The sequence below is a fragment of the Pristiophorus japonicus genome, chromosome 15 (assembly GCF_044704955.1).
Source record: "Pristiophorus japonicus isolate sPriJap1 chromosome 15, sPriJap1.hap1, whole genome shotgun sequence".
In the NCBI taxonomy this organism is placed as follows: domain Eukaryota; kingdom Metazoa; phylum Chordata; class Chondrichthyes; family Pristiophoridae; genus Pristiophorus; species Pristiophorus japonicus.
Window position 1 is genome coordinate 185,330,802 of NC_091991.1, and position 25,462 is coordinate 185,356,263.

At 51.7% G+C, this 25,462-nt stretch overlaps 1 protein-coding gene across 8 annotated transcripts in view; it reads left to right on the plus strand.

Moving 5' to 3' along the window:
- baiap3 (BAI1 associated protein 3) overlaps window positions 1-25,462 on the plus strand; it is a 412,688-nt gene that overhangs the window by 273,014 nt on the left and 114,212 nt on the right. For all 8 annotated transcript variants that reach the window (XM_070901469.1, XM_070901471.1, XM_070901475.1 and 5 more), the window contains 7 exons: window positions 11,355-11,399; window positions 15,390-15,467; window positions 16,704-16,803; window positions 19,355-19,462; window positions 20,481-20,573; window positions 21,180-21,283; window positions 23,242-23,359. In XM_070901469.1, coding sequence (XP_070757570.1) covers window positions 11,355-11,399; window positions 15,390-15,467; window positions 16,704-16,803; window positions 19,355-19,462; window positions 20,481-20,573; window positions 21,180-21,283; window positions 23,242-23,359 — 646 coding nt within the window. The remainder of the gene's footprint in view (window positions 1-11,354; window positions 11,400-15,389; window positions 15,468-16,703; window positions 16,804-19,354; window positions 19,463-20,480; window positions 20,574-21,179; window positions 21,284-23,241; window positions 23,360-25,462) is intronic.

Below are 25,462 nucleotides of genomic sequence, written 5' to 3' on the forward strand. Positions count from 1 at the left end.
CCCTGGATGTTGAGGTCCCAGTGCTGATCATCCTGGAGCCACGTCTCCGTAATCGCAATCACATCATATCTGTTAACATCTATTTGCACAGTTAATTCATCCACCTTATTACGGATACTCCTTGCATTAAGACACAGAACCTCCAGGCTTGTCTTTTTAACACACCTTGTCCCTTTAGAATTTTGCTGTACAGTGGCCCTTTTTGTTTTTTGCCTTGGGATTCTTCGCCCTCCACTTTTATCCTTTCTGTCTTTTGCCTCTGTCTCCCTTTTATTTCTCTCTGCCTCCCTGCACAGGTTCCCATTCCCCTGCCATATTAGTTTAACTCCTCCCCAACAGCACTAGCAAACACTCCCCCTAGGACATTGGTTCCGGTCCTGCCCAGGTGCAGACTGTCCGGTTTGTACTGGTCCCACCTCCCCCAGAACCAGTTCCAATGTCCCAGGAATTTGAATCCCTCCCTGCTGCACCACTGCTCAAGCCACGTATTCATCTGCGCTATCCTGCAGTCCTGAGATTACTACTTTTGAGGTCCTACTTTTTAATTTAGCTCCTAGCTCCTTAAATTCAGCTTGTAGGACCTCATCCCGTTTTTTACCTATATCGTTGGTCCCAATGTGCACCATGACAACTGGCTGTTCACCCTCCCTTTTCAGAATGTCCTGCACCCGCTCCGAGACATCCTTGACCCTTGCACCAGGGAGGCAACATACCATCCTGGAGTCTCGGTTGCGGCCGCAGAAACGCCTATCTATTCCCCTTACAATTGAATCCCCTATCACTATCGCTCTCCCACTCTTTTTCCTGCCCTCCTGTGCAGCAGAACCAGCCACGGTGCCATGAACTTGGCTGCTGCTGCCCTCCCCAATGAGTCATCCCCCTCAACAGTACTCAAAGCAGTGTATCTGTTTTGCAGGGGGATGACCACAGGGGACCCCAGCACTACCTTCCTTGCACTGCTCTTCCTGCTGGTCTTCCATTCCCTACCTGGCTGTGTACCCTTCACCTGCAGTAAGACCAACTCGCTACACGTGCTACTCACGTCATTCTCAGCATCGCAGATGCTCCAGAGTGAGTCCACCCTCAGCTCCACGCCACAATGCGGTCTGTCAGGAGCTGGAGGCGGATACACTTCCCACACACGTAGTCATCAGTGACACCGGAAGTGTCCCTGACTTCCCACATAGTACAGGGGGGGCATAACACGTGTCCGAGCTCTCCTGCCATGACTTAACCCTTAGATATACTTAAGTTGGCAACAACAATGCTAAATATTACTTACTGATAAAGAAAGAAAAAGAAAAGCTACTCACCAATCACCAGCCAATCACTTACCCCGAGGAAGTCCCGAGGGAGTACCGAGGGAGCGCTGCACTGTCAGAGGGGCAATGCTGAGGGAGTGCTGCACTGTCGGAGGGGTAGTACTGAGGGAGCGCTGCACTGTCGGAGGGGCAGTACTGAGGGAGCGCTGCACTATCGGAAGGGAGGTACTGAGGAAGTGCCGCACTGTCGGAGGGGCAATACTGAGGGAGTGCTGCACAGTCGGAGGGGCAATGCTGAGGGAGTGCTGCACTGTCGGAGGGGCAGTACTGAGGGAGTGCTGCACTATCGGAAGGGAGGTACTGAGGAAGTGCCGCACTGTCGGAGGGGCAGTACTGAGGGAGTGCTGCACTATCGGAGGGGCAATACTGAGGGAGTGCTGCACTGTCGGAGGGGCAGTACTGAGGGAGTGCACCACTGTTGGAGGGGCAGTACTGAGGGAGTGCCGCACTGTTGGAGGGGCAGTACTGAGGGAGTGCCGCACTGTCGGAGGGGCAGTACTGAGGGAGTGCACCACTGTTGGAGGGGCGGTACTGAGGGAGTGCTGCACTGTTGGAGGGGCAGTACTGAGGGAGTGCCGCACTGTCGGAGGGGCGGTACTGAGGGAGTGCCGCACTGTTGGAGGGGCAGTACTGAGGGAGTGCACCACTGTCGGAGGGGCAGTACTGAGGGAGTGCTGCACTGTTGGAGGGGCGGTACTGAGGGAGTGCTGCACTGTCGGAGGGGCAGTACTGAGGGAGTGCACCACTGTCGGAGGGGCAGTACTGAGGGAGTGCTGCACTGTCGGAGGGGCAGTACTGAGGGAGTGCCGCACTGTTGGAGGGGCAGTACTGAGGGAGTGCCGCACTGTCAGAGGGGCAGTACTGAGGGAGTGCTGCACTGTCGGAGGGGTAGTACTGAGGGAGTGCCGCACTGTCGGAGGGGCAGTACTGAGGGAGTGCCGCACTGTCAGAGGGGCAGTACTGAGGGAGTGCTGCACTGTCGGAGGGGCAGTACTGAGGGAGTGCCGCACTGTCGGAGGGGCAGTACTGAGGGAGTGCACCACTGTTGGAGGGGCAGTACAACATGGCAGATGCAGTATAACGTGGATAAATGTGAAGTTATCCACTTTGGTAGGAAAAACATAAGGACAAAGTATTATTTAAATGGTAATGACTTGGGAAGTGTCGATGTACAGAGGGACCCTGGTGTCCTTGTACACCAGTCATTGAAAACAAACATGCTGGTGCAGTTAGGGAGGCCAATGGAGAGGATTTGAGTACAGGAACTAGAATAGAAACATAGGGGGCAAGTTTCGGCCTGAGTTGCTCCTTTTTTTTTTGGAGGAACTAGTTTAGAACGGAGTATCTTAGAAATTGCAATTCTCAGCATTTAGTTTGCTCCAGTTCTAGTCAGTTAGAATAGTTTCATTTTAGAACAGATTTTTTTTTCAAAAGGGGGCGTGTCCGGCCACTTACAAGTTTTGCAAGTTTAGGCAGCGAAAACTTACTCCAAACTAACTTAGAATGGAGTAAGTGTAGATTTTTGTATGCTCAGAAAAACCTTGCCTACACTTAGAAAGTCAGGCGTAGAGAACGAGAGATGGTGGGGAGGGAAGTTTACAAACATTAAACACTTCACTTTTACAAATAAAGAGCCATCATCAATAATAAATGATAAATAAATCAATAAATAAACCAATAAATCAATCCAAATAAATAAAAAAATAAAAAAAAATTTAAAAATTAAAAATCACTCAATAAATAAAAAATGATTTCTACTCCCCTCCTGCAGCACCAGGGAGAAGAGCGGGGGGGGGGGGAGGAGAAGCCCCGCACGCAGCCTGTCATGTATGTAACCTCTATTTAACGCCACTGCAATACTGTATATACTTAAGCAATGCACAGCTTGACCACAGGGGGTGAACTTGTGGGAGACACTCCTTACCTGGTCATCCAGGTATATAAAGGGAGGTCCCACACTGGGTCATCACTTCTTGGTCCTGTGAATAAAGGTTCAGGTCATAGAATGTGCCTCATGTGGGTTTTGTGCCATTGGGACTAAGGACTTTACATTGGCAACGAGAAACGGGAATCAACGACCCACGAGAATGGCCACCGGCAGCACAGAGGAACGGTACTGTGTTGGTGAGGACTGGGACGATTTCATTGAGAGGCCCCAGCAGAGCTTTGTCACGAAGGACTGGCTGGGAGATGCAGCGGCTGACAAGCGAAGGGCCCATCTCCTGACCAGCTGCGGACTACAGACACACGCGCTCATGAAGGACCTACTAGCACCCGAAAAGCCGGCGGACAAAACCTTTGAAGAGCTCAGCAAACTAATCGGTGAGCACCTCAAAGCGGCGAGCAGCGTACACATGGCCCGACACAGATTCAATATCCAACGACGTCGTGATGGACAGAGCATACCGGACTTTGTTGCGGTCCTCCGGCGTTTGGCCAGTCTCTGTAAGTTCACAAACTCCTGCAAGGGGGAGATGTTCAGGGATTTCTTTATTGAGGGCATCGGTCATGGGTGGATTTTGCGAACGTTAATTGAGACCAAGGACTTGACTTTGGAAGCGGTGGCGTTGATGGCTCAGACTTTCATGGCGGGGGAGGAGGAAACCAAAATAATATACGCGAGCAATTCTGCCTCCAACGCGGCGGGGGATCAGGGAGTCAATATCATAAACGTGGCTCAGAGCCCCGCAGGCAGGCAAGGGCAGTTCGACACACACCAGGCATCAATAGACCCCAGAGCAGGTTTTCAACAGAGACAATGGCAGGCTGAACGGACATTTACGCCATCACAGTGGACAATGCGGCCCAGGATGGGGCCATTGACACCCACTAACAGGGTGCTCAAGGGCAGTGAAAGGGACAATCAGCGAGGAATGCTGGGTCATAGCTCCTTTGTTCACAACAATGGGAATCTCAGCTCATGCTGGAGGTGTGGGGGCAAACACTCTGCCAGGACTTGCAGGTTTCAACAATTTGTCTGCAGAAATTGTAACCTCAGTGGCCATTTAGCTCGAATGTGCAGGAAGCCTGTAACCAGGCTAATTTATGAGGCAGATGGACCAGAAGAGGGGTCTGTGATGTAGGATGACTCTTGGGGCAAATCAGTGGACGCTGAAGTTCAGCGGGTTCATGTGGCAAACATTCACAGCTCATATACCAAAACACCACCTATGATGATGAGGGTTTTATTAAACGGAATCCCTGTACGCATGGAGCTGGACACGGGGGCCAGCCAGTCACTCATGAGCGTTCAACAGTTCGAAAAGCTATGGCCACACAAAGCCAGTAGACCCAAACTAGAACGCATTGAGACACAATTACGGATGTATACCAAAGAAATCATTCCAGTACTAGGCAGTGCAATGTTGGTGGTCACACACAATGGATCAGTGAACCGGCTACCGCTCTGGATTGTCCCGCACTGTTGGGGAGGAGCTGGTTAGCTGAGATGAACTGGAAATGGGGGAATGTGCATGCCATGTCATCTGTGGAGCGAAGTTCATGCTCACAGGTCCTACAGCAATTTGAGCCACTATTCCAACCTGGCCTTGGGACGTTCAAAGGTACCAAAGTAGTGATACACATCACCCCGGACACCAGACCAGTGCACCACAAAGCCAGAGCTGTGCCGTATGTGATGCGGGAAAAAATTGAGAGCGAATTGGACCATTTGCTGAGAGAGGGCATCATCTCACCCATTGAATTCAGCGACTGGGCGAGCCCCATCGTTCCCGTTCTAAAAGCGGATGGTTGTGTCAGGATCTGTGGCGACTACAAGGCCACCATCAATCGGGTGTCCCTACAAGATCAATACCCGCTCCCGAGAGCGGAGGACCTCTTCACCACGCTGGCAGGCGGCAAGCTGTTCACCAAGTTGGACCTCACTTCAGCCTACATGACCCAGGAACTGGCCGATGAATTTAAACTACTGACCACCATCACCACGCACAAGGGACTGTTCGTTTATAACAGGTGCCCGTTTCGCATTCGATCAGCAGCCGCGATTTTTCAAAGAAACATGGAAAGTCTGCACAAATCCGTCCTGGAACAATCGTATTTCAGGACGACATTCTCATCACGGGTCGAGATACCGAGGAACACCTCCACAGCCTGGAGGAGGTGCTACGCCGACTGGGCCGGGTAAGCCTGTGACTCAAGAAGTCTAAATGTGTGTTCTTAGTCCTGAGGTTGAGTTTCTGGGCAGGAGGGTTGCTGCAGATGGAATCCGGCCCACCGAATCCAAAACAGAAGCGATTCGACGAGCACCCAGGTCCGGCAACACATCGGAGTTGTGTTCATTTCTGGACTCCTGAACTATTTTGGAAACTTTCTGCCAAACTTAAGCACGTTGTTGGAGCCGCTACACGTGTTCCTGTGTAAGGGTTGTGATTGGTTTTGGGGGGACTGTCAGGAACGGGCTTTTGATCGGGCGTGGAACCCGCTTTGTTCCAATAAGTTATTGACCCTTTACGACCCCTGTAAGAAATTGGTTCTGACATGTGATGCATCGTCCTATGGGGTCAGTGTGTGTGTGTTGCAGCAGAGTAATGATGAGGGCCTGTGGCTTATGCCTCCAGGTCGCTCTCTCAAGCAGAACGGGGATATGGGATGATCGAGAAGGAAGCACTCGCATGTGTCTATGGTGTAAAAAAAATGCTGTCAATGCCAACATATCAGCTCGCATACAGCGATGGGCTCTCACGCTGGCTGCGTATGACTACACCATACGGCACCGGCCCGGCACTGAAAATTGCGCTGACGCACTCAGCAGGCTTCCACTGAGGGGGCAGCGGAGCAAAGCGCCGAGATGGTCATGGCTGTTGATGCCTTTGACAGTGCAGGCTCCCCCATCACAGCCCGCCAGATCAAAATCTGGACAAACAGAGATCCCCTTCTATCCCTGATTAAGAAATGTGTCCTGACTGGGGATTAGGCGCCCACACACGGAGCATGCCCTGAGGAGATCAGACCATTCCACAGACGGATGGATGAGCTCTCCATCCAAGCCGACTGCCTACTATGGGGCAGCCGGGTAGTCATGCCCCAGAGGGGCAGGGAGGCATTCATCAGGGAACTCCACAGCGAGCACCCAGACATCGTGCTGATGAAGGCCATTGCCCGGTCACATGTATGGTGGCCTGGAATTGACTCAGACCTGGAACACTGTGTTTGCAGGTGCACGACGTGTGCCCAGTTGGGTAATGCCCCCAGGGAGGCCCCGCTCAGCCCGTGGCCCTGGCCCACCAGGCCATGGTCACGCATTCATGTTGACTACACGGGCCCATTCATGGGAAAAATGTTTCTCATTGTGGTGGATGCGTACTCAAAATGGATCGAGTGCATCATTTTGAATTCGTACACGACATCCACCACTGTGGAGAGTCTACGTGTGGTCTTTGCGACCCACGGCTTGCCGGACATCCTTGTGAGCGATAATGGCCCGTGTTTTACGAGCTACAAATTCCGGGAGTTCATGTCGGGCAATGGCATCAATCATGTCAGGACAGCACCATTCAAGCCGGCCTCCAATGGCCAGGCGGAACGTGCGGTCCAAATCATTAAACAAGGCATGCTCCGAATTCAAGGACCCTCCCTTCAATGCCGCCTATCGTGTCTCCTGCTGGCCTATAGATCCCGCCCGCACTCGCTCACAGGGGTCCTGCCCGCTGAGCTACTAATGAAATGAACACTCAAAACTCGGTTGTCCCTCATTCACTCAGTCCTGACCGACATAGTTGAGGGCAAGCGCCATTCTCAAAACGAGTACCATGACCGAAATTCAAGGGGGGAGATGTATAGAAATAAATGATCCTGTGTTTGTCCTCAATCACGCCATGGGGCCCAAATGGCTTGAGGGTACTGTAATAGACAAAGAGGGGAATAGGGTCATCATGGTAAAACTTAACAATGGGCAGAAATGCCTAAAGCATTTGGACCACGTAAAAAAAAAAGGTTCAGCATGGACACTGAGGAACCTGAGGAAGACCATGAGATGTTGCTCACACCACCGCCAGTGAACGAGCAACAAGAACATTCAGCAGCATGCACAGTCCCTGCGGTCAGCCCGGACAGGCCGGAATCACCACAGGTGACAGACACGCATACCAAGGCTCAACAATCAGAGCCCCAACTGCGGCGCTCCACGAGAGAGCGCAGACCACCCGAAAGACTTAACCTATGATCCCAATAAGACTTTGGGGTGGGGGTGAGGTGATGTCAAGTATTTAGCCTCTATGTAACACCACTGTAACACTGTGTCATGTATGTAACCTCTATGTAACACCACTGTATCACTGTCATGTATGTAACCTCTATGTAACGCCACTGCAATACTGGATATACTTGAGCAATGCACATCTTGACCACAGGGGGCGAACTTGTGGGAGACACTCCTTACCTGGTCATCCAGGTATATAAAGGGAGATCCCACGCAGGGTCATCACTTCTTGGTCTTGTGAATAAAGGTTCAGGTCACGGAGTGACCTTGTCCATAGAATGTGCCTGGTGTGGGTTTTGTGTCATTGAGTAAGGACTTTACACAGCCCAGGCTGAGCTGCCGACTGTTCGGGCGGGGCCACTTGGCCGGGGATATGGTCGTCGCCCCGGAGACAGGACGCTGGCAGCTGCCGGCACTGTTTTCGACGCAGGGTTGTAGCTCCGCCCCCAGCAGCTCCGCCCCCAGCAGCTCCGCGCCGAGCTGGAAATGGGCCTACAGCTATCTGAGAATCACGAGGTAAGTATTCGGCACAATTTTTGTTCTATAAATTAGGCGGGCCTCTCCGATGTGCGCCGTTCTAGCGGGCAGCCGAAACTTGACCCCATAGAAACATAGAAATTAGGTGCAGGAGGAGGCCATTCGGCCCTTCGAGCCTGCACCACCATTCAATAAGATCATGGCTGATCATTCACCTCAGTACCCCTTTCCTGCTTTCTCTCCATAACCCTTGATCCTTTTGGCCGTTAGGGCCACATCTAACTCCCTTCTGAATATGTCCAATGAACTGGTATCAACAACTTTCTGCGGTAGAGAATTCCACAGGTTAACAACTCTCTGAGTGAAGATGTTTCTCCTCATCTCAGTCCTAAATGGCCTACCCCTTATCCTTACACTGTGACCCCTGGTTCTGGAACTCCCCAGCAACGGGAACATTCTTCCTGCATCTAACCTGTCCAGTCCTGTCAGAATTTTATATGTTTCCAAGAGATCCCCTCTCATTCTTCTAAACGCCAGTGAATACAGGCCCAGTCGATCCAGTCTCTCCTCATATGTCAGCCCTGCCATCCCGGGAATCAGTCTGGTGAACCTTCGCTGTACTCCCTCAATAGCAAGAACGTCCTTCCTCAGATTAGGAGACCAAAACTGAACACAATATTCCAGGTGAGGCCTCACCAAGACCCTGTACAACTGCAGTAAGACCTCCCTGCTCCTATACTCAAATCCCCTCGCTATGAAGGCCAACATGCCATTTGCCTTCTTCACCACCTGCTGTACCTGCATGCCAACTTTCAATGACTGATGTACCATGACACCCAGGTCTCATTGCACCTCCCCTTTTCCTAATATGTCACCATTCAGATAATATTCTGTCTTCCTGTTTTTGCCACCAAAGTGGATAACCTCACATTTATCCACATTATACTGCATCTGCCATGCATTTGCCCACTCACCTAACCTGTCCAAGTCACCCTGCAGTCTCTTAGCGTCCTCCTCACAGCTCACACCGCCACCCAGTTTAGTGTCATCTGCAAACTTGGAGATATTACATTCAATTCCTTCATCTAAATCATTGATGTATATTGTAAATAGCTGGGGTCCCAGCACTGAGCCCTGCGGCACCCCACTAGTCACTGCCTGCCATTCTGAAAAGGACCCGTTTATCCCAACTCTCTGCTTCCTGTCTGCCAACCAATTCTCTATCCACGTCAGTACATTACCCCCAATATCATGTGCTTTAATTTTGCACAACAATCATTTGTGTGGGACCTTGTCAAAAGCCTTTTGAAAGTCCAAATACACCACATCCACTGGTTCTCCCTTGTCCACTCTACTAGTTACATCCTCAAAAAATTCTAGAAGATTTGTCAAGCATGATTTCCCTTTCATAAATCCATGCTGACTTGGACCGATCCTGTCACTGCTTTCCAAATGCGCTGCTATTTCATCTTTAATAATTGATTCCAACATTTTTCCCACCATCGATGTCAGGCTAACCGGTCTATAATTCCCCGTTTTCTGTTTTAAAAAGTGGTGTTACATTAGCTACCTTCCAGTCCATAGGAACTGATCCACAGTCAATAGAATGTTGGAAAATGATCACCAATGCATCCACTATTTCTCGGGCCACTTCCTCAAGTACTCTGGGATGCAGACTATCAGGCCCCGGGGATTTATCGGCCTTCAATCCCGTCAATTTCCCTAACACAATTTCCTGACTAATAAGGATTTCCTTCAGTTCCTTCTTTTCGCTAGACCCTCGAACCCCTAGTATTTCCGGAAGGTTATTTGTGTCTTCCTTCGTGAAGACAGAACCAAAGTATTTGTTCAACTGGTCTGCCATTTCTTTGTTCCCCATTATAAATTCACCTGATTCTGTCTGCAAGGGACGTTGGTCTTCACTAATCTTTTTCTCTTCACATATCTACAGAAGCTTTTGCAGTCAGTTTTTATGTTCCCTGTCTTACTACAGTTATACAGAGCCTTGGTGAGACCGCACTGGAGTATTGTGTCTCCTTACCTAAGAAAGGATATACTTGCCATACAGGGAGTGCAGCGAAGGTTCACCAGACTGATTCCTGGGATGGCGGGACGTCGTATGAGGAGAGATTGGGTCGACTAGGCCTGTATTCACTAGAGTTTAGAAGAATGAGAGGGGATCTCACTGAAAGGTATAAAATTCTGACGGGGTTGTATAGACTGGATGCGGGGAGGGTGTTTCCCGGGGCTGGGAAGTCTAGAACAAGGGGTCACTGTCTCAGGATACGGGGTAGGAAATTTAGGATAGTGATGAGGAGAAATTTTTCCATTCAGAGGGTGGTGAACCTGTGGAATTCTCTACCACAGAAGGCTGTGGAGGCCAAGTCACTGAATATATTTAAGGGGGAAATAGATTAAGGGGGATAAAGCGGGAATATGGTGTTGAGATAGAGGATCAGCCATGATCATATTGAATGGCGATGCAGACTCGAAGAGCCGAATGTTCTACTACTGCTCCTATTTTCTATGTTTCTATGTACTGAGGGAGTGCCGCACTGTCGGAGGGGCAGTACTGAGGGAGTGTTGCACTGTCGGAGGGGCAGTAGTGAGGGAGTGTTGCACTGTCGGAGGGGCAGTACTGAGGGAGTGCCGCACTGTCGGAGGGGCAGTACTGAGGGAACGCCGCACTGTCGGAGGGGCAGTACTGAGGGAGTGCCGCACTGTCGGAGGGGCAGTACTCAGGAAGCTCCGCACTGTCAGAGGGGCAGTACTGAGGGAGTGCCGCATTGTCGGAGGGGCAGTACTGAGGGAGTGCCGCACTGTCAGAGGGGCAGTACTGAGGGAGCGCCGCATTGTCGGAGGGGCAGTACTGAGGGAGTGCCGCACAATCGGAGGGGCAGTACTGAGGGAGTGCCGCACTGTCGGAGGGGCAGTACTGAGGAAGCTTTGCACTGTCAGAGGGGCAGTACTGAGGGAGCACCGCACTGTCGGAGGGGCAGTACTGAGGAAGCTTTGCACTGTCGGAGGGGCAGTACTGAGGGAGCGCCGCACTGTCGGAGTGGCAGTACTGAGGAAGCTTTGCACTGTCGGAGGGGCAGTACTGAGGGAGCGCCACACTGTCGGAGGGGCAGTACTGAAGGAGCGCTCAACCCACATCACTGACTAACAGGGCATTGCTATTGGTGGGATCATGCTGTGTAAAGTGGCTGCAGCATTTCCTTTATTACTCCAGTAACTACACTTTGGCTGTGAGGAGCTTTGGGATAGCCTGAGATGGTGAAAGGCGCTATAGAAATGTTGAATGGATACTGAGTTCCTGTTTATTTCCTGTTTCACAGTGAGCTGGAGGACATTCAGAGTGACCAGCTCCACCTCGATATTTGGTGAGTGTTAACCCGGCTGCCTCTTTACTCATGTTCTGTTTCTATATTCTGATTTCTTGCTTTCACTCTGTCTCACTCTCTCTCTGTCTCTTTCTCTCTGTTTCTCTTGTCCGTCTATCTCTGTGTCTCTTTTTCTCACTCTCTGTTTCTCTCCCTATCTGTTTAAAAAAGGAGGCAGACAGAAAGCAGGAAACTATAGACCAGTTAGCCTAACATCTGTCGTTGGGAAAATGCTGGAGTCCATTATTAAGGAAGCAGTAGCAGGACATTTGGAAAAACATAATTCAATCAGGCAGAGTCAGCATGGTTTTATGAAAGGGAAATCATGTTTGACAAATTTGCTGGAGTTCTTTGAGGATGTAACGAGCCGGGTGGATAAGGGGGAACCAGTGGATGTCATGTATTTGGATTTCCAGAAGGCATTCGATAAGGTGCCACATAAGGTTACGGGGTTGGGGTAATATATTAGCATGGATTGAGGATTGGCTAACTAACAGAAAACAGAGAGTCGGGATAAATGAGTCATTTTCCGGTTGGCAAACAGTAACTAGTGGGGTACCGCAGGGATCGGAGCTGGGGCCTCAACTATTTACAATCTATATTAATGACTTGGATCAAGGGACCGAGTGAAATGTAGCCAAGTTTGCTGATGATACAAAGATGGATGAGAAAGCAAATTGTGAGGAGGACACAAAAAATCTGCAAAGGGATGTAGACAGGCTAAGTGAGTGGTCAAAAATTTGGCAGATGGAGTATAATGTGGGAAAATGTGAGGTTATCCACTTTGGCAGAAATAATAAAAAAGCAAATTACAATTTAAATGGATAAAGATTGCAAAGTGCTGCAGTACAGAGGGACCTGGGGTTCCTTGTGCATGAAACACAAAAAGTTAGTGTGCAGGTACAGCAAGTGATCAGGAAGGCCAATGGAATGTTGGCCTTTATTGCAAGGGGGATAGAGTATAAAAGCAAAGAAGTCCTGCTACAACTGTACAGGGTATTGGTGTGGCCACACCTGGAGTACTGCGTACAGTTTTGGTCTCCATATTTAAGGAAGGATATACTTGCATTGGAGGCTGTTCAGAGAAGGTTCACTAGGTTGATTCCTGTGATGAGGGGGTTGACTTATGAAGATAGGTTGAGTAAGTTGGGTCTACACTCATTGGCGTTCAGAAAAATGAGAGGTGATCTTATCGAAACATAAGATAATGAAGGGGCTCGACAAGATGGATGCAGAGAGGATATTTCCACTCGTAGGGGAAACTAAAACTAGGGAACATAGTCTCAGAATAAGGGACCGCCCATTTAAAACTGAGATGAGGAGGGTTGTACATCTGTGGAATTCTCTGCCCCAGAGAGCTGTGGAGGCTGGGTCATTGAATATAGTTAAGGTGGAGATAGACAGATTTTCGAGCGATAAGGGTTATGGGGAGCGGGCGGGGAAGTGGAGCTGAGTCCATGATCAGATCAGCCATGATCTCATTGAATGGCGAAGCAGGTTCGAGGGGCCGAATGGCCGACTCCTGCTCCTATTTCTTATATTTTTATGTCACTCTCTCTCTGTCTCTCTCTCTCTCTCTCTGTCTCTCTCTTCCACTCTGTTTCTCTCTCTCTCTCTGTCTCTCTCATGCTCTGTCCGTCTCTGTCTCTCACTCACTCTCTTTCTCTCGGTCTCTCTCGCTCTGTCTCTTTCTCTCTTGCTCTAACTTGCTCTCTCACTTGGTCTCTCTTTCTCGCTCTCTGTTTCTCTCTGTCTCTCTCTGTCTCTGTCTCTCTCTCTTGATCTGTGTCTCTGTCTCTCTCACCTTTTCATGGGAATGGAACAAGTGAAGGAGAAATTGAAGAGATTACTTTTGCGACTGTGAGGAATGATTGCCCTCCGTGTCCCCACCCAGGGCTGAGCTGGATGTCCAGCACAGTGCGTTCTGAGCACTGATTGTTGCTGATCGTTAGTTGCAATGTCAGGGCAGAGTACCAGACCCCCTGATGGGTCATGACCCACCGCTGCTCTCATCATTGGGGGGGGGGGGGGGGAAAAGAGGAGAGAGCGGCGCTGCCTGCACTGGTGTGGGGGGGGGGGGGGCTGTGTGAACCGGAGGGGGAGGGGGGTGCTGTGTGCACGGGGGGGGAGGGGGGCTGTGTGCACGGGGGGAGGAGGGGGGCTGTGTGAACCGGAGGGAGAGGGGGGCTGTATGAACCGGAGGGGGGCTGTGTGCACGGGGGGGGGAGGGGGCTGTGTGCACGGGGGGGGGGGAGGGGAGCTGTGTGAACCGGAGGGGGAGGGGGTGCTGTGTGCACGGGGGGGGAGGGGGGCTGTGTGAACCGGAGGGAGAGGGGGGCTGTGTGAACCGGAGGGGGGCTGTGTGCACGGGGGGGGGAGGGGGCTGTGTGCACGGGGGGGGGGGGGGGAGGGGGGCTGTGTGCACGGGGGGGAGGGGGGCTGTGTGCACATTGGGCAGCTGCATTTTGTGCAAGATATTTGACAGTGGGGGCATCACATTGATGGTGCTGTGCTGGAACTGAAGGTCCCACCAGGGAGTGCGGATGGTGATGAGGCGATGCAGTCCTAGCTCTCCCCCAGCACAGCCCAGAGTGCCAACTGTCAGCATCCACACCTCCCAGTGCACTAGTGACCTGCTCAGTGCCAGCCCCGATAGTACATTCACACACACTCGGCCGCGGTGAGCAGGACTGTATGGCGTAGAAATTGCCCCCGTTTCAATCGTTTTTATCGCAGCTGTGGTGCAGGTCGCCTCTTGAATGATATTCTGCACTTTATTTTCTTTTGTTTTGATCCGGATGTCGGTCTTATTGGGGGCAGTGAGGCAACTGAGGGGCGGGAGTTGGGGGCGGAGCAGCGTCACCGCCGCGATGACATCATCACGCCGTCGTGTCACCAGGCTCTCTCCTTCACTTAAAGGGGAGAGCCTTCGCAAATGTAAAACTTTGACCCACTGGCCATCAGGGCATGTGTCGGCCGGGCCGCCGACAGACACACCGGCCAGACACACCGGCCAGACACACCGGCCAGACACACCGGCCAGACACACCGGCCAGACACACCACACCGGCCAGACACACCGGCAGACACACCGGCAGACACACCGGCCAGACACACCGGCCAGACACACCGGCCAGACACACCGGCCAGACACACCGGCCAGACACACCGGCCAGACACACCGACAGACACACCGACAGACACACCGGCCAGACACACCGGCCAGACACACCGGCCAGACACACCGGCCAGACACACCGGCCAGACACACCGACAGACACACCGGCCAGACACACCGGCCAGACACACCGGCCAGACACACCGGCCAGACACACCGGCCAGACACACCGACAGACACACCGCCAGACACATCGGCCAGACACACCGGCCAGACACACCACACCGGCCAGACACACCGGCCAGACACACCACACCGGCCAGACACACCGGCCAGACACACCACACCGGCCAGACACACCGGCCAGACACACCGGCCAGACACACCGGCAACCCCTCTTGGTGCCTGTCGGCGGCCCGGCCGAACCCGGGGGCGTAATTGTCGGGCTGACATGGCAGTCGGCCGACAAAAACAACATGGCGGCAGCAGCAGTGCGCCCTCCCCTTTAAGGGAAGCCACATCTCCGCTGCAGAAGGCCTCGGCCTGACTGGACCACCGGGAAAAAACAGGTTTTGGCACGGCCGGACGGTGGAAGGTGTCCACAGGGAAAGGTTGCTGTCGTAGGTAGAATGGCGGTGCGCACAGTGATGATGCGCTTGAGACGGATCGGCACTAACGGAGTAATATGGGGGGGATCGGGGCAACGCCGGGAAAACTGGGCTAGCTATGGCCATTCCATAAAAAGTCAAGCTCCACTCCGCAGCATGGACGCCGATTTGCGGTGATAACAGGTGCTGAGGAGAGGGGCAGTTTCAGTCCCGATCACTCTCCCTGCTTGGATAACTAACCAGTGTCATTGTGTCTCTCCCCAGGGACCATGATGATGATGTCTCAGTGGGAGACGCCTGCAAAAAACTAAATCAAATCAGTGGGTTCAAAGGAATGGGAAGGTAAATCAACTTGCTGCTCGGGACCTGCCCCGGGAGTGTTTGGTGGGACAGTGTAGAGGGAGCTTTACTCTGTGTCTAACCCCATGTACCTGCCCTGGGAGTGTTTGATGGGACAGTGTAGAGGGAGCTTTACTCTGTATCTAACCCGGTGCTGTACCTGCCCTGGGAGTGTTTGATGGGACAGTGTAGAGGGAGCTTTACTCTGTGTCTAACCCCCTGTACCTGCCCTGGGAGTGTTTGATGGGACAGTGTAGAGGGAGCTTTACTCTGTATCTAACCCCCTGTACCTGCCCTGGGAGTGTTTGATGGGACAGTGTAGAGGGAGCTTTACTCTGTATCTAACCCCCTGTACCTGCCCTGGGAGTGTTTGATGGGACAGTGTAGAGGGAGCTTTACTCTGTAACTAACCCCCTGTACCTGCCCTGGGAGAGTTTGATGGGACAGTGTAGAGGGAGCTTTACTCTGTATCTAACCCCCTGTACCTGCCCTGGGAGTGTTTGATGGGAAAGTGTAGAGGGAGCTTTACTCTGTATCTAACCCCCTGTACCTGCCCTATGAGTGTTTGATGGGACAGTGAAGAGGGAGCTTTACTCTGCATCTAACCCCCTGTACCTGCCCTGGGAGTGTTTGATGGGACAGTGTCGAGGGAGCTTTACTCTGTATCTAACCCCCTGTACCTGCCCTGGGAGTGTTTGATGGGACAGTGTAGAGGGAGCTTTACTCTGTATCTAACCCCCTGTACCTGCCCTGGGAGTGTTTGATGGGACAGTGTAGAGGGAGCTTTACTCTGTATCTAACCCCCTGTACCTGCCCTGGGAGTGGTTGATGGGACAGTGTAGAGGGAGCTCTCTTTTATTTTGATTAATATTTATACAAAGAACTCAATGTTAGTTATTAAATCTTCCCCAGGATTCATCAGTCGTTGATTTTTGTTCTGAATGTAAAAGCACAGTTGGATGGAAAAGGAATTGTTTGATTAAAGTTTAAAAGAACTTTCTATTCAGCAGTGTGCTGGTAGTGTTCAGCTGCACCCTGCGGTCAGCCTATCTGAGAGAAAGCAGTGCTGACACCGGCATTCCTGTTGCTTGGCAAATACTCCTGAATCTCGTCTCCAGACTGAGAACCTATTGCCAGCAGTCACCGTTCCTCTAATACCAGTGCTGGGCCATCATTTCACACCCTGACACTGGCTGGCTCTCTCCGATGCTCTTCGCTGACTGTTATTTGATTGTGTAGATACTTCAAACAGATCGTGAAGTCTGCTCGAATCAACGGGGCCACAGGGTCACAGGAAGAAAACGATGATTTCCTGGGCTGCCTCGATATTCCTGTCAGTGTAAGTGTGACCGAGAGACTGGAAACTCCAATCGGCTGTTCGACTAGTGTAGACAGCAGCTCTCCGCCTCAAACCCAGCTCCACCGTGGCTCTCGACACTACCCCCGGCCCAGGCCCCGGACTGTACCCCCGGCCCAGGCCCCGGACTGTACCCCCGGCCCAGGCCCCGGACTGTACCCCCGGCCCAGGCCCCGGACTGTACCCCCGGCCCAGGCCCCGGACTGTACCCCTGGCCCAGGCCCCGGACTGTACTCCCAGCCCAGGCCCCGGACTGTACCCCCAGACAAGGCCCCGGACTGTACCCCCGGCCCAGGCCCCGGACTGTACCCCCGGCCCAGGCCCCGGACTGTACCCCCGGCCCAGGCCCCGGACTGTACCCCCGGGCAAGGACACTACCCGCAGCCCAGGCCCCGGACTGTACCCCCAGACCAGGCCCCGGACTGTACCCCCAGACCAGGCCCCGGACTGTAACATAGGAACATAGAAAATAGGTGCAGGAGTAGGCCATTCGGCCCTTCGAGCCTGCACCACCATTCAATAAGATCATGGCTGATCATTCCCTCAGTACCCCTTTCCTGCTTTCTCTCCATACCCCTTGATCCCTTTAGCCGTAAGGGTCAGATCTAACTCCCTCTTGAATATGTCCAATGAACTGGCCTCAACAACTCTCTGCGGCAGGGAATTCCACAGGTTAACAACTCTCTGAGTGAAGAAGTTTCTCCTCATTTCAGTCCTAAATGGCCTACCCCTTACCCTAAGACTGTGTCCCCTGGTTCTGGACCTCCCCAACATCAGGAACATTCTTCCTGCATCTAACCTGTCCAATCCCGTCAGAATCTTGTATGTTTCTGTGAGATCCCCTCTCATCCTTCTAAACTCCAATGTATAAAGGCCCAGTTGATCCAGTCCCTCCTCATATGTCAGTCCTGCCATCCCGGGAATCAGTCTGGTGAACCTTCGCTGCACTCCCTCAATAGCAAGAAAGTCCTTCCTCAGATTAGGAGACCAAAACTGAACACAATACTCCAGGTGAGGCCTCACCAAGGCCCTGTCCAACTGCAGTATGACCTCCCTGCTCCGATACTCAAATCCCCTAGCTATGAAGGCCAACATACTATTTGTCTTCTTCACCGCCTGCTGTACCTGCATGCCAACCTTCAGTGACTGATGTACCATGACACCCAGGTCTCGTTGCACCTCCCCTTTTCCTAATCTGCCGCCATTCAGATAATATTCTGTCTTCACGTTTTTGCCCCCAAAGTGGATAACCTCACATTTATCCACATTATACTGCATCTGCCATGCATTTGCCCATTCACCTAACCTGTCCAAGTCACCCTGTAGCCTCTTAGCATCCTCCTCACAGCTCACACTGCCAACCAGTTTAGTGTCATCTGCAAAGTTGGAGATATTACACTCAATTCCTTTATCTAAATCATTGATGTATATTGTAAATAGCTGGGATCCCAGCTCTGAGCCCTGCGGCATCCCAACAGTCACTGCCTGCCATTCTGAAAAGGACCCGTTTATCCTGACTCTCTGCTTCCTGTCTGCCAACCAGTTCTCTATCCACGTCAGTATATTACCCCCAATATCAAGTGTTTTGATTTTGCACACCAATCTCTTGTGTGGGACCTTGTCAAAAGCCTTTTGAAAGTCCAAATACACCACATCCACTGGTTCTCCCTTGTCCACTCTGCTAATTACATCCTCAAAAAATACCAGAAGATTTGTCAAGCATGATTTCCCTTTCATAAATCCATGTTGACTTGGACCAATCCTGTTTACCGCTTTCCAAATGCGCTGCTATTTCATTCTTAATAATTGATTCCAACATTTTCCCCACTACTGATGTCATGCTAACCGGTCTATAATTACCCGTTTTCTCTCTCCCTCCTTTTTAAAAAGTGGTGTTACATTAGCTACCCTTCAGTCTATAGGAACTGATCCAGAATCGATAGACTGTTGGAAAATGATCACCAATGCATCCACTATTTCTAGGGCCACTTCCTTAAGTACTCTGGGATGCAGACTATCAGGCCCCGGGGATTTATCGGCCTTCAATCCCATCAATTTCCCTAACACAATTTCCCGCCTAATAAGGATATCCTTCAGTTCCTCCTTCTCACTAGACCCTCGGTCCCCTAGTATTTCCAGAAGATTATTTGTGTCTTCCTTCGTGAAGACAGAACCAAAGTATTTGTTCAATTGGTCTGCCATTTCTTTGTTCACCTGAATCCGACTGCAAGGGACCAACGTGCCTGGGAGTACAGTCCGGGCCCTGGGTTGGGGGTACAGTCTGAACTGTAGCCCTGAACTGTACCCCCGGGCACTGGCTCTACCCCCGGGGCATGGACTGTGCCCCCGGGCACGGAATGTACCCCCGGACCAGGGCTCTGGCTCTACCCCCGGGCTCTGGCTCTACCCCCGGGCACTGGCTCTACCCCTGGGCATGGAGTGTGCCCCCGGGCATGGAATCTACCCCTAGGCACGGACTGTGCCCCTGCCCCAGCTCTCTTCTTGATCTGAATCCTTTTTGTTTCATTGTCAGGTGATTCCTGTCGGAGGGCTTGATAAGTGGTTTAAACTGGAGCCTCGATCAAGTTCATCTCGAGTGCAAGGAGACTGTCACCTCATTCTCACACTGACCATGTCGCAGGTAATGGGATTGGAGCAGGGCTGGGCCGGCGGGGGACGGTATATGGAAGCGGTTTGCTGCCGTGAGAGTCTGTCTCGGGTCAGTGAGGTTTCCACAACTTTTCTTGAAGAGATCTTTAAAATCAACATAAGACAGGGCTCCCTATAATTGTCAGTAAACGCCCCCTGCCGCCCCCCCCCCCCCGAGGACAGGACCCCCCCCCCCCCCACAGTGAGGACAGGAGCCCCCCCCTCCCTCCCACAGTGAGGACAGGAGCCCCCCCCTCCCACAGCGAGGACAGGAGCCCCTCCCCCTCCCACAGTGAGGACAGGAGCCCCCCCCCCTCCCTCCCACAGTGAGGACAGGAGCCCCTCCCCCTCCCACAGTGAGGACAGGAGCCCCTCCCCCTCCCACAGTGAGGACAGGAGCCCCACCCCCCCCCTACAGGTGGAATAGCCTACAGGATCTCGCTATCTGCACTCACATCAAAAATGATCATTTGGCCAACCACAAGACCACCAGATGTTACCAGCAGAGGCAACACCATCTCCAGTACCCCAGTGAGAGTCAGCACCTTCAGGGGAGGGACCTGTACCCCAGTGAGAGTCAGCACCTTCAGGGGAGGGGACCTGTACCCCAGTGAGAGTCAGCACCTTCAGGGGAGGGGACCTGTACCCCAGTGAGAGTCAGCACCTTCAGGGGAGGGACCTGTACCCCAGTGAGAGTCAGCACCTTCAGGGGAGGGGAGGGACCTGTACCCCAGTGAGAGTCAGCACCTTCAGGGGAGGGACCTGTACCCCAGTGAGAGTCAGCACCTTCAGGGGAGGGACCTGTACCCCAGTGAGAGTCAGCACCTTCAGGGGAGGGGACCTGTACCCCAGTGAGAGTCAGCACCTTCAGGGGAGGGGACCTGTACCCCAGTGAGAGTCCGCACCTTCAGGGGAGGGACCTGTACCCCAGTGAGAGTCAGCACCTTCAGGGGAGATGGGGAGAGAAATGGAATAAACTCTGTGGGGTTTGGGGGCTGCTTGTTTTGCAGAGAGATACGGAGCTGAGTAAGAAGATGTGTGGTGTGATGGTTCACGAATTGCTGCTGAGGCTGCTGTTGGAGTTCGAGCACCCCGATTCCCAGGCAAGTGCCACTTCATTATAAGCAGCATTAAAATGGCCTGCGTTGGGGTCAGGGTCGGTTGGACGTTGTGTGCAGGGATGTTTAGTGCCCCTCGATATTTGAATTTGAACTTGCTGTACCACCAATACATGTTTATATAGGTGATGTTTATAAATTAAAGCATGATAATTGAGAACTCCGTCATGTATCACAGATCAGGAGGGTCCCAGGCTCCATCGCGGTCTGTGCTGCATTATTTGGGTATTGTGGCTGGTCTCTGAGTCCCGGGTTATGGAAGGCTGTGACTCCCTCACCCAGTGTGGGGGATGGTGCTGGAGAGAATGTGTGTGATGGGATTTGGGAGCGACAGGATGGAGCTTGGCTGTGACTCTTTTCCCCCCCTCCTCCCCCCTCCCCCAGCGGAGGACCCTGTTGCCACTCACTGGATTCATTCACGCCTGCAGAATGGGCACCGGGGTGAGGTGCCAGAGGACTGTTGCCCTGTGGATTGCGGTGAGAGTCGGTACCCTCGGAGCGGGTGCAAAATCAGAGAGAGAAAGGTCCTCACAACACATGCAACCTTGACCGAGCCCAGCGACTAACTCTGACACATCTCCTTCACCACAGAATGACCAGAGCAGCTGGAATGGCAGCTTCAGCAACCATGCTGCGACTATCTTTTCCCACCATGCCATGCAACTTGACCTTTCACCCCAACAGAAGGTGGCTGTGTGAGTATAACTCTCATTGTCCACTTCCTTGTCGGTAGCCAGTAATCTCAACAAATATTAAAGTCTGATAGAAAAGCGTAATACTGTGGATCCTGGAACTCTGAAATAAAAACTGAAAATGCTGAGCAGGCAGCTCCTGCGGAAAAAGAAACAGTTAACATTTCCGGTCGATAAACTTTTGTCACAACTGGAAACAGTTAGAGATGTAACAGATTTTCAGCAAGTGCAGGGGATGGGAAAGTGGAGAGAATGGAGGAAAGAACAAAAGGGAAGGTCTGTGATAGGATGGAAGGCAGGAGAGATTAAATGACAAACAGGATGATGGTGCAAAGCGAAAGGAGATGTTAATTGGACAAGTAAAGTAACAAAAGTTGGGTGTGGAAGAGGTGTAATTCGGTATAACAGAATGATCAACAGCTGCCATCTGAAAAATGTGAGCAGAGGTTATGGTCTGAAATTGTTGAACACAATGTTGAGTCCAGAAGGCTGTAAAGTGCCTAATGGAAAGCTGAGGGGGCCAAATTGCCCCTATTTGTAAGGCCTGTTACGCAGTAATGGGGCGGGAAGGCCTTTCCGACCAGGGGCAGGTGGATGGTGCGATTCATGTGGAGTTGCGCACGGGCCGGGGGCGGGGGAAACAGGTTTCCGCCGTGCCCTGTCTTTCCGCCCTGCCCGGTGCTCCGATCCCCTGTTGGCTACGTGCTGACCCCTTACCGCCTGACAGCGACCCCTTTCCACCCCGCTGCCAGTCAGTGCCTCTGACAGCTTCACACGGGCTAGGTAGTGTGGTCGCCCTTAAAGGGGCGGGCGCACTGCTGCAGTCGCCATTTTGTTTTACTTGTCAGCCGACTCATGCATCGGCCTGACAATGGCGGCCGACAGGCAGCCTGGCACCCCCTCTCGGGTACCGGGCCAGTGGTGGCCCAGTGGGCTTGACACAGGCTTCACAGTGTCCCTTCCCTTTAAGTGAAGGCAAGGGAAGGGTGAAAATTGGAAGCAAAGTGAATCAATTTTTTTAGTTCCGGGTGAGAGCAGGAAACGGCACCGATACAGTCATCAATGCACCAGAAAAAGAGGTGAGGGAGGGGACCGAGTAGGACTGGAACAAAGAATGTTCCCCATATCCCACGAAAAAGGCAGGCATAGCTAGGACCCATGCCAGTTCCCACACCTTTAATGTGGAGGAAGTGAGTGGAGTTAAAGGAGAAGTTGTTCAATGTGAGAACAAGTTCAGCCAGGTGGAGGAGGGAGGTGGGGGATGGGGACTGGTTGGGCCTCTGCTCGGGGAAGAAGCGGAGCGCCCTCAGGCCATCCTGGTGGGGGATGGAAGTGTAGAGAGATTGGACGTCCATGGTGAAAAGGAGACGGTTGGGGCCGGGAAACTGAAACTACTAAAGTTACGGAGGGCACTGTAGGGGTCGCAGATGTCGCTGGGCAGAGTGGACAAGGGGAGAAAAGTCGATATGGGAAGAAATCAGTTCTGTGGGGCAAGAACAGGCTGAAACGATGGGTCTACCGAGGCAGTCCTGTTTGAGGTAGAAACGGGTTGTGCGGGGTTGGGGAACGATGGCCATGGAGCAAAGACCTCCAGAGGAGATGAGGGCAGTGAAGTCCCAGGACACGCACAGCACGGGGTTAGATACCGAGTAAAGCTCCCTCTACATTGCCCCATCAAACACTCCCAGGGCAGGTACAGCACTGGGTTAGATACAGAGTAAAGCTCCCTCTACACTGTCCCATCAAACACTCCCAGGGTAGGTACAGCACGGGGTTAGATACAGAGTAAAGCTCCCTCTACACTGTCCCATCAAACACTCCCAGGGCAGGTACAGGGGGTTAGATACAGAGTAAAGCTCTCTCTACACTGTCCCATCAAACACTCTGTATAACTGAAATGATCCAAAGGAAAGAACTAGGAGTGACTGATTGAACTAAAGTGTTTTTTCTCCTCCCTGCAGCAAGTGGCAGGCTTACAGTAAGCACCATCAGATCCACTCTATGGACCATAGTTTCCTTCTCCAACTGCTTGAGGATCTAGACCAGAAGTTGGATCTCAATGTGCTTAGTAAAGAGGAGGTAAGAACATAAGAATGAGGATTAGGAATTGGTCACACTGCCCCTCGAGCCTGCTCCACCATTCAATAAGATCACGGCTGATCTTCGACTTCAACTTCACTTTCCCGCCTGGCCGCCATGTCTCTCGATTCCCCGAGAGTCCAAAAGTCTATCGATTTCAGCTTTCAATATACTCAACAAATCAGCATCCAGCTTGTTGTATCCTGAAGGCTCATTTGCACCAATTTAAAATTATAACAGAGAGTGAGGAAAGAGGTTCGAAGAGCTGTCTGTACATCGAGGATTGTTGGAGCATGGAATGCAGTGTCACAGGGAGTGGTTGGTTCAGCGACTATTGTGACTTTTAAGTGACTTGTTGGGGCGGTGGAATGCGGGTATTTGACTTAGTTTTGGATAGCTCTAGTAAACAGCAGGAGCAGATATGATGGGCCACATGGCCTCCTTATAGAAACATAGAAACATAGAAAATAGGTGCAGGAGTAGGCCATTCGGGCCTTCGAGCCTGCACCGCCATTCAATGAGTTCATGGCTGAACATGCAACTTCAGTACCCCATTCCTACTTTCTCGCCATACCCCTTGATCCCCCGAGTAGTAAGGACTACATCTAACTCCTTTTTGAATATATTTAGTGAATTGGCCTCAACAACTTTCTGTGGTAGAGAATTCCACAGGTTCACCACTCTCTGGGTGAAGAAATTCCTCCTCATCTCGGTCCTAAATGGCTTACCCCTTATCCTTAGACTGTGTCCCCTGGTTCTGGACTTCCCCAACATTGGGAACATTCTTCCTGCATCTAACCTGTCTAACCCCGTCAGAATTTTAAACGTTTCTATGAGGTCCCCTCTCATTCTTCTGAACTCCAGTGAATACAAGCCCAGTTGATCCAGTCTTTCTTGATAGGTCAGTCCCGCCATCCCGGGAATCAATCTGGTGAACCTTCGCTGCACTCCCCCAATAGCAAGAATGTCCTTCCTCAATTTAGGAGACCAAAACTGTACACAATACTCCAGGTGTGGCCTCACCAAGGCCCTGTACACCTGTAGCAACACCTCCCTGCCCCTGTACTCAAATCCCCTCGCTATGAAGGCCAACATACCATTTGCTTTCTTAACGCCTGCTGTACGTGCATGCCAACCTTCAATGACTGATGTACCATGACACCCAGGTCTCGTTGCACCTCCCCTTTTCCTAATCTGTCACAATTCAGATAATAGTCTGTCTCTCTGTTTTTACCACCAAAGTGGATAACCTCACATTTATCCACATTATACTTCATCTGCCATGCATTTGCCCACTCACCTAATCTATCCAAGTCGCTCTGCAGCCTCATAGCATCCTCCTCGCAGCTCGCACTGCCACCCAACTTAGTGTCATCCGCAAATTTGGAGATACTACATTTAATCCCCTTGTCTAAATCATTAATGTACAGTGTAAACAGCTGGGGCCCCAGCACAGAACCTTGTGGTACCCCACTAGTCACTGCCTGCCATTCTGAAAAGTACCCATTTACTCCTACTCTTTGCTTCCTGTCTGACAACCAGTTCTCAATCCATGTCAGCACACTACCCCCAATCCCATGTGCTTTAACTTTGCACATTAATCTCTTATGTGGGACCTTGTCGAAAGCCTTCTGAAAGTCCAAATATACCACATCAACTGGTTTTCCCTTGTCCACTCTACTGGAAACATCCTCAAAAAATTCCAGAAGATTTGTCAAGCATGATTTCCCTTTCACAAATCCATGCTGACTTGGACCTATCATGTCACCTCTTTCCAAATGCACTGCTATGACATCCTTGATAATTGATTCCATCATTTTACCCACTACCGATGTCAGGCTGACCGGTCTATAATTCCCTGTTATCTCTCTCCCTCCTTTTTTAAAAAGTGGGGTTACATTGGCTACCCTCCACTCCATAGGAACTGATCCAGAGTCAATGGAATGTTGGAAAATGACTGTCAATGCATCCGCTATTTCCAAGGCCACCTCCTTAAGTACTCTGGGATGCAGTCCATCAGGCCCTGGGGATTTATCGGCCTTCAATCCTATCAATTTCCCCAACACAATTTCCCGACTAATAAGGATTTCCCTCAGTTCCTCC